This window comes from Callithrix jacchus, chromosome 8 (genome assembly GCF_049354715.1).
Source record: "Callithrix jacchus isolate 240 chromosome 8, calJac240_pri, whole genome shotgun sequence".
Lineage (NCBI taxonomy): Eukaryota > Metazoa > Chordata > Mammalia > Primates > Cebidae > Callithrix > Callithrix jacchus.
This window is the reverse complement of record NC_133509.1, coordinates 14,213,566-14,231,075: the sequence shown is the minus strand read 5'-3', so window position 1 is coordinate 14,231,075 and position 17,510 is coordinate 14,213,566. Positions and strand designations below refer to the sequence as shown.

Sequence of the window (17,510 nt, the reverse complement as noted above, 5' to 3'; positions counted from 1 at the left end):
ACCCTGCTCACTGGGTGCCGGGCAATGTCTAGGAGAGAGCCCACCAGGGACCTCTGCTCATCAGACCTACTGAAGGTATGTGGAGCCCAAGAGAGAAAAGTCAAAAGCTGTTCTGCCCACAGGAAGGGGCCTGGTTGCCCCTGCTGGACAGAGTGCCCTGATCCCCTTTTGGGGTCTAGGCACATGAGCCCTTCTAAGAGCAAGTAGAACTCTACCACGAACAGCAAAGGGGCAGGCCGGTAACACCCCTGCACTCCACACACACCCAGGAAGTGTCAGCTGGAGGCTTGGGACGCCCTGGGTCAGGTTTTTCAACTTCAGCACCACTGACATTTGGGGCCAGGTAACTCTTTGTTGGGTGGGTGGGCGGGTCTGTACCTTGTAGGATGTTCAGCAGCATCCTAGTCCCTACTCACTAGGTGCCAGCAGTATACAGCCGTATCACCCCCTCAAGTTGCGGCAATAAAAAAAGGCTGCTGATATTGCCACGTGTCTTCTAGCGGGTAAAGAGACCTCCAGTTGAAAACCACTGCCCTAGATATCAATTGGATCATGGGACAGAAGCTTTAAAGCCATCCTCCAGACAGACTGGAGGTCAGTCTTGGCTCAGGCACAGACTACATATGTGGCTGCGAGCAAACCAGCTACTCTCTCTGGGCCTCATCCTCTTTCCTCCCCACGCTGTTTCTGGACAGAGCTAACTTACGGGAAGTGCAGGGTGCACATCAAGCACTCAGCACATGGTGCTAACAATGATGATAACCAACTCTATGAACTTGAAAACAGCCTGGTCCTATCTTCATCACCATCAAGATGGAGAGGCAAAGCATTCTTGCCCCTTTCCTCTCTTCCTGGAGTGGAGCAAAGGAAGATAAGGATGAAGGCATCAAGGTACTTAATGGGGAAGGGAGGAATGACAGGGCCAGGAGCAGCTGTGGCTTGTGCCCTGGCTCCTAAGTTGAGGCTGAGCCACGTCAGCCATATCCAGCTCTGGCTTTGCTTGATGCTTCAACATTCCAATGAGATAAGCTATATTCTAAACAATCTGGTAACTAAAATGTGAGCTATGTTGCTTTGCAAACTTAAAAAAAAAATCCTCCAAGCATTCAGAGTGGGCAGGCAGTGTATCAGTGCTGCTGGCCACCACTGCCCAAGCGCAGGCTCTGCTGATCCTGTGTGACCGTGGCAACGTGACCTCCTTCTGTAACCTCACTTTTCTAGTCCATACAATGACTGCGGTGCACCAGAAGACAATAAAGCTGCCGGGCACGGTGGCTCACGCCTGTAATCCCAGCACTTCAGGAGGCAGAGACAGGCGGATCATGAGGTCAGGAGTTTGAGACCAGCCTGACCAACATGGTGAAACCCTGTCCCTACTAAAAAATACAAAAATTAGCTCAGTGTGATGGTGGTGCATGCCTGCAGTTCCAGCTACTCAGGAGGCCGAGGCAGGAGAATCGCTGGAACCCAACTGCAGTGAGCCTAGATGGCACCACTGCACTCCAGTCTGGGCGACAGAGCAAGACTTCATCTCAAAAACAACAACAAAGGCAATCAAGCTGACCACCTAGGTCACTGTTCCAGCACGGGTCAGCTTGAACACACAGATTTGGCTGGCCCTGGCTGACTCAGCAATGTGGAGAACAGAACACAGTCCTCACCCCAAAATCATAAAGCCCTGCCCAGCATTCTCTGGGATTAGCCAGGCAGAAGAGAAAGAGCTAGGCTCCCAGGAATAGCAACCCAGCCCACTATTCAAAGAAAGAAAAAGCCGGCAGGCCACCCATTGTCTGGCATGGTCCTGGAACCATGTCTGGGGTAGGCTTCAAGGACCCTCAGAATCGAAGGCGGGCTTGGGGTCCTAGGCCGAGAGGCCCTCCCAAGCAGATCTGGGCCCTTATCCAAACAGCCTGCAACTCCCAGACACACACTGGACAGTGTTGTGGGAAACCCCAGATACTAGGAGCCTGGCACGTCATTAGGAAGACGCTAGTCTGAAGGAGCAGTGAAATCAGGCCAGTGGCAAAGTCTGCAGGCTGCCATTTCAGAGGGGGCTGTTTGGACAAGCTGCCCTGTGTTCAGAAGTGGGTCTGAGTCGGGTCAGCACCCCAGCCATGCACTTTCTATTCTCTGCAAACAACTAAAAGCCAGCCGTGCCTTTCCCTCCTCTCTAGGTCCCTCCCAACCATCATGCCTCAGCTGCTTCCTCCCAGAACTGGTGCAAGAGGAGAGGCAGATCGGAAAGCATGGTCACCACCTCTGGGTTCTGCCTTCAGTGGCACATTTTTCTTTAAAAAAACAGTAACAACAACAACAAAAAACCCACTATATATGCCCTCATTTCCTTCCCAAAGGACTTACCCTTACCCTGGTTAGTACCAGAGAAACCAAAAAGACTCTGGAAAGAAGGCAGCTATAAATGGAGTTTATAGCTACTGCAAATATCTCAGGCTGGGCATTGTGGGTCACACCTGTAATCCCAGCAGTTTGGAGGCTGAGGTGGGTGGATCACGAGGTCAGGAGTTTGAGACCAGCCTGGCATATATAGTAAAACCCCGTCTCTACTAAAAACTATGAAAAAAATTAGCCGGGCCTGGTGGCACGTGCCCATAGTCCCAGCTACTTGGGAGGCTGGGGCAGGAGAATCGCTGGAACTCTGGAAGCGGAGGTTGCAGTGACCAGAGATCATGCCGCCGCACTCCAGCCTGGGGAAACTCCATCTCAAAAAAAAAAAAAAAAGTTTCTCAGGGGGAAGTGGCAACCTCTCTGCACCAATCAAGCAACTGATTAAGCAAGCAAGCAAATAAGATCTGGTTCCAAGGGTTTACCAACGAATCAGAAGCAATTCTATAGAACTGCTATTTTTTATTTTATAAGATGGGGTTTCACAATGATGGCCAGACTGGTCTTGAACTCCTGACCTCAGGTGATCCACCCACCTCAGCCTCCCAAAGTGCTAGGATTACAAGCGTGAGCCACCGCGCCCAGCCTACAGAATTGCTTTTTACATTTTTACAGAATTTTTGCATTTCACCAAAAATACAGAAGCGCCTCTGGGAGCATGACTACTGGGGGTAAGGTGACATACCCCAGTGGAGAGCAGTTTCACCTCCAGGCTGAGCATTCTGCACACCTGGGGTGGGAGACAATGGCACGTGCCCAAGGCCTTCCCTTCAAACAGCCCTGCTCCCGGCCAGACATCTGAGTCTGTGCTGATCTCTCTTCCCAAAGCAGAAGTGTTGGAGACGCAGAAACCTCCAGCTTCAGCCATTGTCCCCCGCCCCCACCAGTGTGGTGTCAGCCAGACTTCTCGAGTGGCATGGGGCACTTAATCCACAGCTGGCCCCCTGCCAACCTAACACATTGGCTGGCCTCAGTTTTCAGTCCTGTTCCAAGCTGGCACAGGCGTTCCATTTTGTTTAAGAAAAAGAAAACAGAATAAAACCCAGAAGGCAACACTTGGATTAAGGGATGCCTATTAAAAACATGTGCAAGAGATTCAAATCCGGTAAAGGAAGAGGTGGGGAGGCAAGAGGGGGAAATTAACTTTCTCCTATAAATGGAAAGCAAGGAACTGGCAAAGGCCAAGAGCACCACCGCTGCAAGGCAAAGGTCAGAACAGAAAGGGACTGGCTTCCCCCCGGCCTGCCTCACTGCGGAAGACAGTTCTTCCTTACTCTAGGATATTCCACAGCCCGGATCCCATGTTCCTCATCTGCCACATCTCAGCCCTGCCTGGGTCGTCTGCCTGGACTGCCCACCCCCCTCCTCTGCAGGGACTCCACCTTTAAGGTCCAGCTCACATGGCTATGAAACACTCCCTCACCGCCTCAATGCTGAATTAGCCTGTGTCCCAGGAACTGTGTACCCGAGTCTCCCGTGCTATAGGGTGAGGTCTCTGAGCCCACGCCAGCAGTGTCCCAGCATCCAGGGTACTAATTTCCAACCTATGCATCTGAGGACTAAAACACCAAACCAAGCTGCGCAGAGACCCCCATGCCCTTTTAGCTTAGGGCCACCTTACTGCAACCAGGAACAGTGGCAAAGTCTAAAAGCCAGACCCTCAGGAGCATGAAGACAGAGCTAGCAGCTGACTTCCTGTCATCATTTCACCTGCCTGTGATTTCACAAGTGTGGGGAAGATGGGAGCCAGAGGCTGCCTTAGAAAACAGCCTTGGGTCCAGGTGCGGCGGCTAATACCCGTCATCCCTGCACTTTGGGAGGCCGAGGTGGGTAGATCACTTGAGGTCAGGAATTCAAGACCAGCCTGGCCAACACGGTGAAACCCTGTCTCTACTAAAAATATAAAAATTCACCGGGTGTGGTGGTATGCACCTATAATCCCAGCTACTCAGGAGGCTGAGGCAGGAGAATTGCTTGAGCCTGGGAGGCAGAGGTCACAGTGAGCTGAGATTGTACCACTGCACTCCAGCCTGGGCAACAGAGTGAGACTGCATCTCAAAAACAGAGCCTTGGGCAGCAGCATGAAGATACCTGGAACTAGGTGGGGCCTGTGCCCTGGGCCGCAGTCCACCCCCAGGGCCAGTGGCCTTCGGGCTGCCCCGCCACTACGCTGCCATCCCCGCCTCTCTCTCCTGGCACTGGCACTCTGGGAAGCCATCGCCTCCTTAAACTCCAGCTCAACTGCTCCCCCAGGGCTCTCCTGGCACATTATTTTCCTCAGTCACAGCACCTCCCTAATTGTCTCACTTTAAAGCAGGGAACAACTTACTCACCCAGCAGAAGCCAGCTCACTACCTTTTTCCTCTCTCCACCTGCCTCCTCCTTCCCCTCCACTTGCCCCAATCCTTCCGACTTAAATGCCTAGGAAATTCCCAGTGACTCACCCAGCATGCTGTGTCTAACAGGCGTATCACCTGCTCATATCCCCTTCTCTGCAAACAAAGGTGCCAGGGTCTCTGAGAGCCTGCCTGGGGGCTGGATGCTGAGCCAGGTCTCAACCAGGAGTCCCTGCCCCTTACCAAAAGTGGCTTTACTGTGGCAAGGAGGCTTAACCTTCCCCAGACCCAAGCCCTGGGGCTAATGCCTGGAGTGGGGAGGAAATGAAAGGAGAAGCCAGATATCCTCTGCTTTATTTCTTTTTGTAGGGTAATTTCATAATAATCTCTTTAAAAGAAATAATCAGATGCCCTGAGATGTCCCCATGTTTTCCTAGGAAGAGCTCCCTGTGTTTGCTTCCATCTGAGAGTTTGGGACACGCTGACTGTGAGTTGGTACAAAGGCTGCACTGCTGGTTGCCTCCACCTCCCCACCTTTCACTTGCCCTTCAGTGCACTGCTGACTTCAGCCCCCACCCCTCCCCACAAACTGCTCCCTAAATGCTGCCCTTGAACCCCTGATGCCAAATGCAAGGCCTCTTATTACATCTCATTTTGCATCTCCGCAGAACCTGCTCATGGCCACTATCCTTTAGGGCTTTCATCCCCTCAGCTGCCATGACACCATCATCCTGCTGACCTCAGCCTTCCCCAAGAACCCCCCCAACACACAACCCAGGTGTGTCTCTGGCTGTCTTTCCCTCTTGAGCTGGGTCTGCCTCTCCACTAACTTCAACCATGCCATGACTTTGGCCAAACGTCATCAGTGTTTCCAGAGTGAGATCTACAGCTGGGCAGTGGGGCAATAAGAGAGAACTGCAGGGGCGGTGGCTCACGCCTGGAATCCCAGCACTTTGGGATGTCAAGGTGGGCAGATCACGAGGTCATGTGATCGAGACCATATTGGCCATCGTGAAACCCCGTCTCTACTAAGATACAAAAAAGATGGTCGTGGTGGCATGCACCTGTAGTCCCAGCTACTCAGGAGGCTGGGGTAGGGGAATCGCTTGAATCCAGGAGACAGAGGTTGCAGTGAGCCGAGGTCGTGCCGCTGCGCTCCAGCCTGGATGAGTGCCTAAACCCTCAGAGGACTTCATCTGCATCTATTTCTTGTGTTAGAATCACTTTTGGTCCTGCTTACTGATCCCAACAAGGCTGTAGCCTCCTGATGGCTGGATCTGTGGTCCCTCCTCCAAACCCCCACCTGAACTGGCATGCAGACAAGAAGTATCTGGGGATGAGGGAGGGCGGAAGAGGCAGGCAAGCAGGCAGGGCTCACCCCCAGGGGCCACAGCCTAGCATCGTCTCCAACATAAAAGTCAGCAAATGTCCTGCCTGAGCCTTGTTCCTCCAAGTGAGGAAGGTGGGGACAGCTGGTCTAAACGGCCCAGCAAGGCAGTGTCATGCTGCAATGGGGGTGCATGCTCTGGAGTGACAGGGCCTGAGTTCAAAGCCAGCTTCTCTATTCGCGAGCTGTGAATCTGGGACACATGAGTTCACTGATTTGTTCCCTGGTTTCCTAATCTATAAAATGAACAATCACAACACTTCTGCCTTATAAAGTTACAAGGGATGGGTTAATGCACAGGAAGCACCCTGAATACCAGTAAACAGCAAACTCTCAAGAAATGTCTACCATCGTCCTCACCATCTCACCCTCTTCCAGCTATGACACTGGGAGTCCAGACGACCTTTCTAAGTAAGGATGAAATCAATGGTTTGAATAGGTGAAGGGAGCACAGGGGCAAATGAAGCAGAGAAGAAGCCGGGCCTGTCAGCGCAGTGTCTCACCCAGAATCCTAACCATGACTCGCTCAGCGACTCACCCCCGATTCACACCTTCCCAGCAGAGGTGCAACTAGGCCAGTGCAAAGTGCACCCATTTTCTGATGGCCAGGCTAGGGGATGTTCTCCCTTTGGAAGAAATAACCTAAGAGTTCTTAACTCTCAGGCAAACTGCCTGAGGAAGGGCAGGAGGGAAGGAGAACCATGTCAACAGGGGATGCTGCCTTGAGTCCAAGCTCAAGAAACAAACATCCCATCATGCTCGTCTACACCATCTAGCCATCTAGAGGGCAGTTCGCAGCAAACTACCACCTTTGAGTCTAAACCACTGCATCTGGCATCAGCCACCTCCAAGCTGCCTCGGGACTGCTATGGTTTCAAATTCAAGTGTCTGCTCAAAAGGCTCTTGACTAAAAGTATTACCTTGACCCCAGGAAGGTTTTAAAATGGCACAGAAAGGCTGGGCATGGTGGCTTACACCTGTAATCCCAGCACTTTGGGAGGCCAAGGCAGATGGAGCACCTTAGGTCGGGAGTTTGAGACCAGCCTGACCAACATGGAGAAACCCCATCTCTCATAAAAATACAAAATTAGCCGGGCGTGGTGGCGTATGCCTGTAATCCCACCTACTCGAGAGCCTGGGGCAGGAGAACTGCTTGAACCCAGGAGGCAGAGGTTGCAGTGAGCCAAGATCACACCATTGCACTCCAGCCTAGGCAACAAGAGCAAAACTAGTTCTAAAAAAAAAAAAAAAAATGGGGTGGGGGGGTGGGGGCACAGAAAATAAATCTAAAGCAGCCAATCTCAAAAGCTGATCCTGGCCTTTAATTTCTCAAGTGTTAACTTTGCTTCTAGCCTTCAGTTTGTTTTTAATAACTCAGTCCTTCATATCAGGTATCTGACCTTCCCTCTACAAAGCCCAGAACTCACAGTGATATTATTTTACAAAAATGTTAAAAACAGATCCCCCCAAGTCACATCCCACCCTTCTCAGGTCAGCCTGCTTTAAAGGGTTTCAGACATCTCTTATATTCCAAATGATGAGTTTCTTCATCTGACGCTGTCAGTCAAGGTCTGGAAGCAAATGGGCACAAAAGCCAGTGCAATCCACTTTGATTCGCCAAGAAATATTAACTATTTCTTTTCTGGAACCACAAATTCAGCCTCCATAATAAAGCCCCAAGGAAAATGCAACTTACATTTTCTAAAACCACCCAAATATATAAAAAAAAAAAAAGCCCACCTCAATAAAAACTAAATGGATATTTCATTTGTTTTCAGCCCTTTGGCAGGACCCTTGAAAGCCTATCCCAGTCTGCAGAACTGAAGGACCCTATGGGGTTAGAAAAGTCAGTCTTGGGAAAACTGACCCAGAAGTCTAGCAACAGAGGAATGTTGTGGAAACAACGGATCCTCTACTCCAAAACATCATGAGATAACACACAACCTAAATACAGAAACGTGTTTACAAAATAACATAAGGAGAAAAAGGAGTGAAAAAACCAGATATGCACTATGATCTCAGTGGCAAGGCACAGATATAAATATGTGCCTGATACACAAATACCAGGGCTGTGAGCACACAAAGGCAGTTCTGTTAGGATGGTGGGATTAGGGGCACTTTGACTTTATTTTCAAATTCCTTATATGTTGCTGTTTTAAGAAAAATTACATAACTATAAGACGGAATACTCGAATAAGTATATCTGAAACCAATCTATAAATGTCAGGGGGCTGGAGTCTGCACGGCTGTCCATGGCTCTGCACCAAACCTCACACGTATACTTAGCTGACCACAGACCCTCATTCTGCTGGGCATGAAGTCTGGGGAATTTTCATTCACTCACGTCTACCCAACCCCCAGGGGAAATTCAAACCCGGCATATGGTTGGCTTTCCTGCCACTGCTGTTCTCAGGTTTCCCCATTCTGTGGTGACCTCAGCATCACCGTAACCAGAAACCTGATGGGCTGAGCTGGGCTGATGGTGGAGGTCGGGGGAGAGCCTTACCTTCAGGGCCCCCTCCCCACACTAGTGACCTGCCAGGGCCTCAGCGAGAGGGGGTTCCAGTGTGTGCACAAGGAGATACTTACCCAAGTTATTGTGTGCTGGGGACATCGGATTCGGGGATAGGTTTGGAGAACCTGCGAGGTGAGACATAGTTGTGAGACTTCGCAAAAGATTCTTGGCCTGGAGAGCCAAATTACTGAGCACTTACATCAAGGTGGGGTAGTTCAACACAGCAGAAAGAAAACCCTAGACTGAGCCTCCAAGTCCCAGGAGAAGGCCTACTCCATACTCTTGCCTCTACTCTCCCTCCCTGGGCCTCCGTTTGTCTGGAATAAATGGATTAAGTCATGATCTCAGAGGTCTCTGATGGTTTTATGATCCTAACCCAGACTCCCAGCTCAGGGCTGCTAAGTTCTTAACTAGAATAGGTGACACCTTTTTTCTTTAGCTTACACCACCAGCCCTATTAACTATGGCCGCAGGACAATGAGAGGAGCAGGGAAACCCTTCTCCCAAACTGCAAAGACCCAGGCAGCAGGAGGCCAGTCCTCCCACACACGAGGGGCTTGAAGCTTCCCCAACATCACCAGCCACTGACCTTGGTCAGAGGCCACAAACAGCTCAGGAGCTGGAAAGACTGATTTCAGTAAACTCACAAACCTGCCACAGAAACCCTGCAACTCAGCAACCAGACTGACACTATGCAAAAGATGATGGTGCACATGGGAAAGAGTCTACATATACCCAAGTCTTATTCTACTGTGTTCTCTCCTCCTCCACCTCCAGAAAAAAGAACTCACATGGTATCAGCTTTCCAAAATAAACAGTGGACACCTTTCCAGAGCAGCATTCTGCTTGTCCCCCTCCTTTGTTCCTCTGTCAAGGGGCTGCAGAGGCTGGGCACAATGGCTCACATCTATAATCCCAGCACTTTGAGAGGCCGAGGCTGGGGGATCACTTGAGCCCAGGAGTTTGAGACCAGCCTGGGCAATATGGGGAGACCCCATCTCTACAGAAAAAAAAAAAAAAAATAGCCAAGAGTAGTGAAGGCTGAGCTTAGGAGAGATCAAGGCTGCAGTGAGCCATGTTTGCACCACTGCACACCAGCCTGGGCAACACAGTGAGACTGTTTCAAACAATAATAATAAAAATAAGAAAGGAGCCTACTTATTAACCATCCTGTGGGGTCTGATTCTACCCCGTGAAATCTACCAGTCCTGTGACTGCGTCCAGCACCCGGCCTCGAGCGAATGCTGCCTTGCACTGTTGGTGGGGGGTTCTTTTCTTTTGCCTAACTCAGCTGTAACCTCCTTGAGGGCAAAGGAAGAATCATGGATTTATCCTTCTCACCTGTAGTCCCTAATTTAAAGGGGGATGTGGAATATTCACTGGGAGAACTGAGGTACAGAATCAGTCACAGGGTCTGGATACCCCCGCAAATCAGCTATGTGAGTTTGGCTAAGCCGTTTAACTTCCCTGAGCCTTAATGTTTTCCTCAGGTATAAAATGAGGATAATATCATCTAGTGTGTGACATGTGAAAATTAAGTGAGAACATGCACGTAGCAGTGCTTATGCCATGACCGCTACATGGCAGACACTTGATAAATGCTTGTCCCACTCTGCGGTAGCCTGAACCACGAAGACCTAGGAAGGCCAAGAGGCCTTCTCGCACGTCTAAAAGGGGGCATATGCAGGTAAGGGGACACAGGGGACAACAAGGTGACCCTCTGGCCCTGAGACACTACCACACCCCTGGGAGCAGGGAAGCCAAGCTCATGAGCAACTGGACTATCCAAGCAGGCAACTCTGAGTGAAGAACAGGGACAGGAGGGCTCCCACCCACCACCTACACGCTGGCTGGTGTCCACAATCTAGTCTGTCTCTACTTTGGATAAATCACTCATGTTCACAACAAGGCCTTCCAGGCACACTCAGTGAGAGGATAGGAAGAAGGGAGAGGGAACAGAGAAAACCAGGGCACAAAGGAGGAAGACAAGGGAGAAGAAATGAGAGCTGACAGAGTGAAATCCGGGCTGCTCTTTCCAATCTCCAGCCCCTCTGGACCGTGTGCGCAACGATAATCACTGTGCAAATATGGAGAGCAGCAGAGCGGGAAGAGGGAATGCAGAGTGGGAAGAAACGCAGCAGCTGGAGAGGTGCTGCTCCGCTGGCCTGCTTCCTGTGCCTGCGATGAATAGCTGCAGGCTTGCAGCGGTCACTTGGCATTGGACACAAGGAAGGTCTTCGATGCATTCCAGCCGGTTCGCGCTGCTAGCCACTCTGCTGGGTGGGTGTGTTTCACGGGGTGTGCTCAACCCAAAGGTGCCACGATGCCCAGGCTGGCTTTCAGCAACTACAACGTACATGTGAGTCTCTCGTTCTCTCAGGAACTGCACAATCTCAGCCAGGTGCAGTGTAAGCCCAGCACTTTGGAAGGCCAAGGTGGGCAAATCACCTGAGGTCAGGAGTTCAAGACCAGCCTGGCCGACATGGCAAAACCCTGTCTCTTCTAAAAATACAAAAATGGGCCAGGTGTGGTGGTGCACACCTGCAATCCCAGCTACTTGGGAGACTGAGGCAGGAGAATCACTTGAACCTGGGAGGCAGAGGTTGTAGTATGCCAAGATCGCACCATTGCACTTCAGCCTGGGAGACGGAGGGAAACTCTGTCTTGGCAAAAAAAAAAAAAAAAAAAAAAAAGAAAGCATTCCACAATCTCTTCTGGGCTGTATGTGAGGGCAGGTGGCTCCACTGTGTCTATCAGCTCTATGCGTACGAGGCACGCCTGCCATGATCGGAATGGAACATCTGCGTGGCTCCCTCTCCCCCTCTCTCAACCACACACAACTCAGTACACATTCTATGTGGCAGCTGGGGTTCAATTCAAGAAGCTGCTGGTCTGAAGCAATTTGCTTCTATAACAAATGATATGGGAAACATCTGGAGATGTAGCAGGAGAGAGCTGAACCCAGCCTCTCACAGCAGGGGCACACACATCACATGTGGTCATCACACAAAAATACTGGCTTCAGGAGTCTCCACTGGTCATCCAGAGAAGGCATTAGTTCCACTCAGCCTCTCCTTGCCTCACCTGACTGTTAGAATTGATCGAGGCCACTCTCCCCGCTGCTGCTGGTGACATCTCACTAAAGCACCGGCCCTGCTTACTGCCTGCAGTGGTTCCCATCAGCCCTGACTAAATGCCAAGTTGTCTGTCTAGCTTACAGGTCCACCACACTTGGACCCCTGTGTGAAGGGCCCTCCCATCTTTCTCCCCACTGGAGAGAGTGTACCCTCCAGCCATGCTAAGCTCCCTGGGCTAGACGCTCCCTGGACTCCAAATACACTGAGCTTTCACTGTCCCCACAACGCACCAGGCTCTCCTGCCCAACCCCCATGACTGCCTGACACAGCCCTTGCCTATCCTGACAGCTTGGCTAACACCTACACATCACCAAGACTCAATCTGGGGAGAAACCTGGAATGCAAGGTGCTGCTCCTCCCCAGACTGGGTGAAGTTGCCCTGCTGTGTGCCCAAGGCCATGCGGCATCTTCCATCAGGGCATCCACGAGATGGCCTCGTGACTGCTGGTTGTCCTGTCAATCTCCCCCACCATCTGTGAGCAGCTTGGACCGTCTTGTATGCCCTGCCCCTTGCACATCGTGGTTGCTCTACAAATACTGAAGAGAGATAGGAGGGAGGGAGGGGGCAAAGAGGAAAGGATGGAAGGGATGAAGCCACCAGCTGCTCATCAGTTAAGAATAAAAGCACACCCCAGCCAGGTGCAGTGGCTCACACCTGTAATCCCAGCACTGTGGGAGGCCAAGGCAGACAGATCATGAGGTTAGGAGTTTGAGACCAACCTGGCCAATATGGTGAAACCCCTTCTCTACTAAAAATACAAAAATTAGCCAGGCATGGTGGTGTGCACCTGTAGTCCCAGCTACTCAGGAGGTTAAGGCAGAAGAATCGCTTGAACCCAGGAGGCAGAGATCACATTGAGCCAAGATCACGCCGCTGCACTCCAGCCTGGGTGACAGAGCGAGACAGTCTCAAAACGACAAAACAAAACAAATGCACAGCCTGCATGACTGACCTGCGTCCATGCTGTGGTTCATCTGGTGGTCACTCGTCTCTCCATCTTCACTCAGGTAGCCAGGGGGCGGGGTCTCTGGGAATCAGAAGGAAGGTGGTCCGTTAAAAGGCCTTCACAGCTTGGCTCTGAGACACCTTTTGCAAACACATCACACATGCACACCATGATGCTAGTGTCCGTGGCCACAGGAGCTCCAGGACTCGGAGTAGAGGCACCAGCCCCTGGTTCTGTTGGCCTCGCCCCTGTCCACCTCTGACTCCCACTGGATCATAACTGCCTGTGCTCACGCAGGATTGGACCAACTCCCAAGTCTGAAATGCGTACTCCTAGATCCTCTAGCAGTCTAAATTCTCCCCATCCTTCAAGGTGAGGGTTAAGCCCCACCCCCTCCAGGGAGGCGTCTGGAGCGCCTCCGCCTCACCCCTCTTTGTCCTCTGAAGATCTGCAGGCTCAGACCTGCCCTTTGGTCCCTGTTTTCTTCTCCTGTGCAGACTTGACGTTATTTTGTTGTCTCTAGGGGATGTGTCTAGCTCCCCAGTTAAATTGCCAAATTCAACGATGGCAAAGACGGTATGATCTATTTCTCTGAAACTGCCCCAGACCTTGACTGAAGCCCTCCCCTCCAAGGTTTGCTCTTTGAACAGGGAGTAGTTGACTTACCCTCGGGATGCCAGGGCTACCGGCTAAGGATCTGAGAAGGTGGGACAGTGGGTCTCTCCTTAACACTCTGACCCAAGCACACAGGCCTGCAGCCAACCTCAGCCAAGCAAAGTAACCCAGGAGGAACGTCACGTCCAAATGAGAATGCTCTAAGAGGAACACAGCAGGAGGACTGCCCCAGCCAGCAAAAGTGACTAGCCCAAGTGCTGCCAAGCCCAGCTTTCCTGGAGCCTGAAAGTGCTGGTGATTCACACATTATTTGCATGTAAATGAGGGGCTTCTAAAAACATTTGCAGTCTTTGACTGCCGAAGTCCATTTCTCCCTGCAGAGTGAAAACTCAAAGTTGGCCTCAATTCCCACCCAGGTTGGAGCCCCTCACCCAGGCCTGATGCCCAGGCAAATTCACGGAGCCAGCTCTCCACGCTTGAGGCCTGGCCGTCAGCTCACTCCCCGCCTCTGCAGACCCCCAGTCCATCGGGGACAGAATGCTGGTCCCGGCCTCAAGGGTGGTGAGAGAAATAGTGTTGCTATTTCTGCTTCCAAAATAAATGACTGCATCAAGGCCGGGCGGAAGGGTCACGCTGCTCCTCTACGCCAAGAAAAGCTTCACCAGTGAGCGGGGAGCTGAGGCCATGGGTCCTCTCCTAACAGGGATGTGGTTCTGAGTCAGAGGCCCTCAGGCCAGAGCTGTGTGCAGAGAGGGGGTGAGCAGGGGACGGCTCCGGGGCAGAGATTGGGGCCACAGGACTGTTGTCGGGGCTGACCGCTGCCCCTGCCTCCCAGGCCAGCCTGCGCCGCCCAAGTGCCTACCTGGAATATTGCTCTGGGGCTCGATGCCTGCGGGGAAGTTAGTGTTTTCGGGAATGGAATGGCTGTAGTCGTCCAGTGGGGGGAACTCGGCCGGGATCTCTGTGTGGCGTGGTACCAACACAGGAGGTAGAACTGTCCGGGGGAGACAGAGCAGAGGTGGCTCAGCGTCCATGCCAGGCCAGCACCAAAGTCCCCACACCCCCAAATGCACCGCAAACCCTAGGGCGGGGGGTGGCAGGAGAGAGGTGATGACTCCCCCTCCCCAGCACCTGTTGACCCCACCGGCGGGCCGGCCGGCATACCTGGTGTCTCTACTCTCTGGTAGTGGTAGGGATTCACGCAGACCTCGTCCTTCTTCATATTGAAGGCGAACTCACACAGCTCCATGGCCCGCAGCTCGTGGTGGCTGTGCAGGTCGGGCCATCGCCACAGGCGGCAGTAGATGACATGAGGGAGTCCTTTCCGATGGGACACCTGCAACCGGCCATCCAGGGACCTGCCGGGATGGGGAAGAGCAGAGAGGGAGATGTGGGTTGCGCTTGCTTTCTGCAGAGTCCGGCCTTCTACTTTCAGACCCTCGGGAAAGCTCTCCCTCCCCTCATTTTTCCCCCGGACCCAGAGGTCCAGGAGATCAGAGCCCCGCTAGCTGTGAGTGCTGGGAGGGATCTCAGGAGAAGACGACAGAGGCCCCTGTGGAAGGGGAGGACCCTCAGCTCGTGGAGCAGGCCTCACCCACCAGGCCCCAGTGGGCTCCCTGACTTTGTACTGCTTGGCAGGGAGCTGGGTTCCACATGAAGGCCCCGCACTTCAATTGTGCTTGGAAAAGGTCCAGGAGCCTCTCATCGGCTTCCTTCTCAGCCCAGTGGCGTGGAGAGGGGACAGGGCTGGGGAGGTCAATGAGAGTTCTTTAGGCACGGATATGAGGACTGCAGTGATGCCAGGAAGAGCGACAGAGTACACACGCTGTCTCCCCTCACTCACCCAGGTCTCCCTCACACATTACAAAGTCGGGGGAAAAAAAGAAAACTTGCCTTTCCTCCTTTCTCTCTTTCTTAGTTATTTGTGGTGAGCAGGAAGGGAAAGAGGGAAATTAAAGGGATTTTTATTTTTTTGAGACAGAATCTCTGTTTCTAGGCTGAAGTGCAGTGGCGCGATCTCGGCTCATTGCAACCTCCGCCTCCCGGGTTCAAGTGATTTTCCTACCTCAGACTCCCGAGTAGCTGGGATTACAGGCACACACCACCACGCCCAGCTCATTTTTGTATTTTTAGTAGAGACTGAGTTTCACCATGTTGGCCAGGCTGGTTTTGATCTCTTGACCTCATTATCTGCCTACCTCGGCCTCCCAAAATGCTGGGATTACAGGCGTGAGCCACCATACCCGGCCTTTTTACTTTTGATACAGGGTCTTGCTCTGTCACTCAGGATGGAGTGCAGTGGCATGATCTTGGCTCACCGCAATCTCCACCTCCTGGGCTTAAGCGATCCTCCCAGCTCAGCCTCCCAAGTAGCTGGGACCACAGGTGCACAGTACCGTGCCCACCTACAAATGGGCAGTGCTGTGACCCTGTGTGAACAATGTCTTCTATGGTGATGTGGCCAAGCAGCTATGACCTGGTGCCCTCACTTCTCAATCCAGACCAAAGTGTGGTCCCTGGCCAGCAGCAGAGGTTCAGGGAAGTCTGTTAAAAATGTACACTCTCAGCGCCTACCCCAACCTACTAAATCAGAATCTTTCCTTTTGTGAAATCCCCAGGTGGTGTGCATGACAAGAGTCTGGGCAGCCTACAGGACAGGATGACTGGGGAGCTGTGGGGCGTGGGGGTTGGGGGCAGCAAAAACATCGTCAGCTACGGGCAAGGCTGGGCAGAAGGCTTCTGGAGGGACGGGAGACTTTAGACGGTGTCTGGTATCAGACAGGTGAGGAGATGCCACTAAAATAGAGTCCCTTATTTAACACACATTTAATGAGCACCTATTATGTGTAGCACTAAGGATACAGTCGTAAGGAAAGAGACTTCACCATGAGAAAGGGCCAGCAAAGTGGTCCCTGTCTGCACGGAACCTCCAATCCACTGGGCAAGGCTGACATAAATCAAATAATCACCAAAACCACTTTGGGAGGCCGAGGAGGTGGATGGATTGCTTGAGGCCAGGGGTTCGAAACCACCCTGGTCACCCAGGAGGCCCAACCTGGTCAACATGGTGAAACCCCATCTCTATTAAAAGTACAGAAGTCAGCCAGACATGGTGGCGGGCACCTGTAATTTCAGCTACTCAAGAGGCTGAGGCAGGAGAATCACTGGAACCCAGGAGGGGGAGGTTGCAGTGAGCCAAGACTGTGCCACGGCACTCCAGCCTGGGCAACAGGGTGAGACTGTTTCAAATTATCATCACCATCATCATCACAGAAACCTACAATTACACACAATGAAAGCATCCTGAAGGAAAATAATAGGGAACCCCAAGAGTATATGACCATGGCACCCTGCTTTGCTGAAGGGTTGGACAGGGCATCTCAGAGGAGGTGACAGTTAACCTGAGAGGGTAAGTAAGAACCAGGCAAAGGCAAAGGGGCATGGGAGAAGGGCAGGACAAGGAGAGGGAAGGGCACATGCAAAGGCCCTGTGGAAAGTGGAAAACATGGTGAGGTTGGAAGAAGAGAATGAAGGCCAGAGTGACTGGAGAGGGGATTGTGGGAGAGAGCTGGGTCGAGACGAGGCTGGGGAGGCAGACAGGGCTAATCCACAGGACCCTGAAGGCCATGATAAGGGGTTCTCCTGTTTTCTTTCTCTTTTTTTCTTGGAGACGTCTTGCTCTGTCATCAGGCTGGAGTGCAGTGGCATGATCTCAGCTCACTGCAACCTCTGCCTTCCACGTTCAAGCAATTCTCCTGCCTCAGCCTCCCGGTACCTGGGATTACAGGCACCTGCCACCATGGCCAACTAAATTTTGTATTTTTAGTAGAGATGTGGTTTCACTGTGTTAGCCAGGCTGGTCTCGAACTTCTGACCTCAAGTGATCCTCCCGCCTCAGCCTCCCAAAGTGCTGGGATTACAAGCATGAGCTATTGTGCCCAGCCGTGTTCTCCAGTTTTCTGAAAGTAGTATGTAGCCTCTGAGATGTATAAATGGGCTGTGCATGTGTGTGAAAAAGGCCCCATGAAAAAGGCAACATGTGACCAACAGGTTGCATGCAGGTAGCAGGAATAGAAGTGGGGAGCGAATGAGACGGATGCTCATGAGTCACAAGTATCCTATTAAGAGGCAGGACTGCTCTTTCTTCAAGAAGGCCCAACCTCGGACCCC

General features: G+C 52.1%; 1 protein-coding gene across 10 annotated transcripts in view; it reads right to left on the bottom strand.

Annotated features, from left to right (window-relative positions):
* Positions 1-17,510, bottom strand: part of SMAD3 (SMAD family member 3) — a 227,017-nt gene that overhangs the window by 15,569 nt on the left and 193,938 nt on the right. For 8 of the 10 annotated variants that reach the window (XM_054239370.2, XM_054239368.2, XM_054239369.2 and 5 more), the window contains exons 2-5: positions 14,505-14,698; positions 14,203-14,334; positions 12,732-12,806; positions 8,716-8,766 (exon numbers count right to left, since the gene is read on the bottom strand). In XM_054239370.2, the coding sequence (XP_054095345.1) occupies positions 8,716-8,766; positions 12,732-12,806; positions 14,203-14,334; positions 14,505-14,589 (343 nt within the window). In that variant the 5' untranslated portion in view covers positions 14,590-14,698. The remainder of the gene's footprint in view (positions 1-8,715; positions 8,767-12,731; positions 12,807-14,202; positions 14,335-14,504; positions 14,699-17,510) is intronic. The other 2 variants (XM_035258976.3, XM_035258982.3) reach the window with 1 other exon arrangement.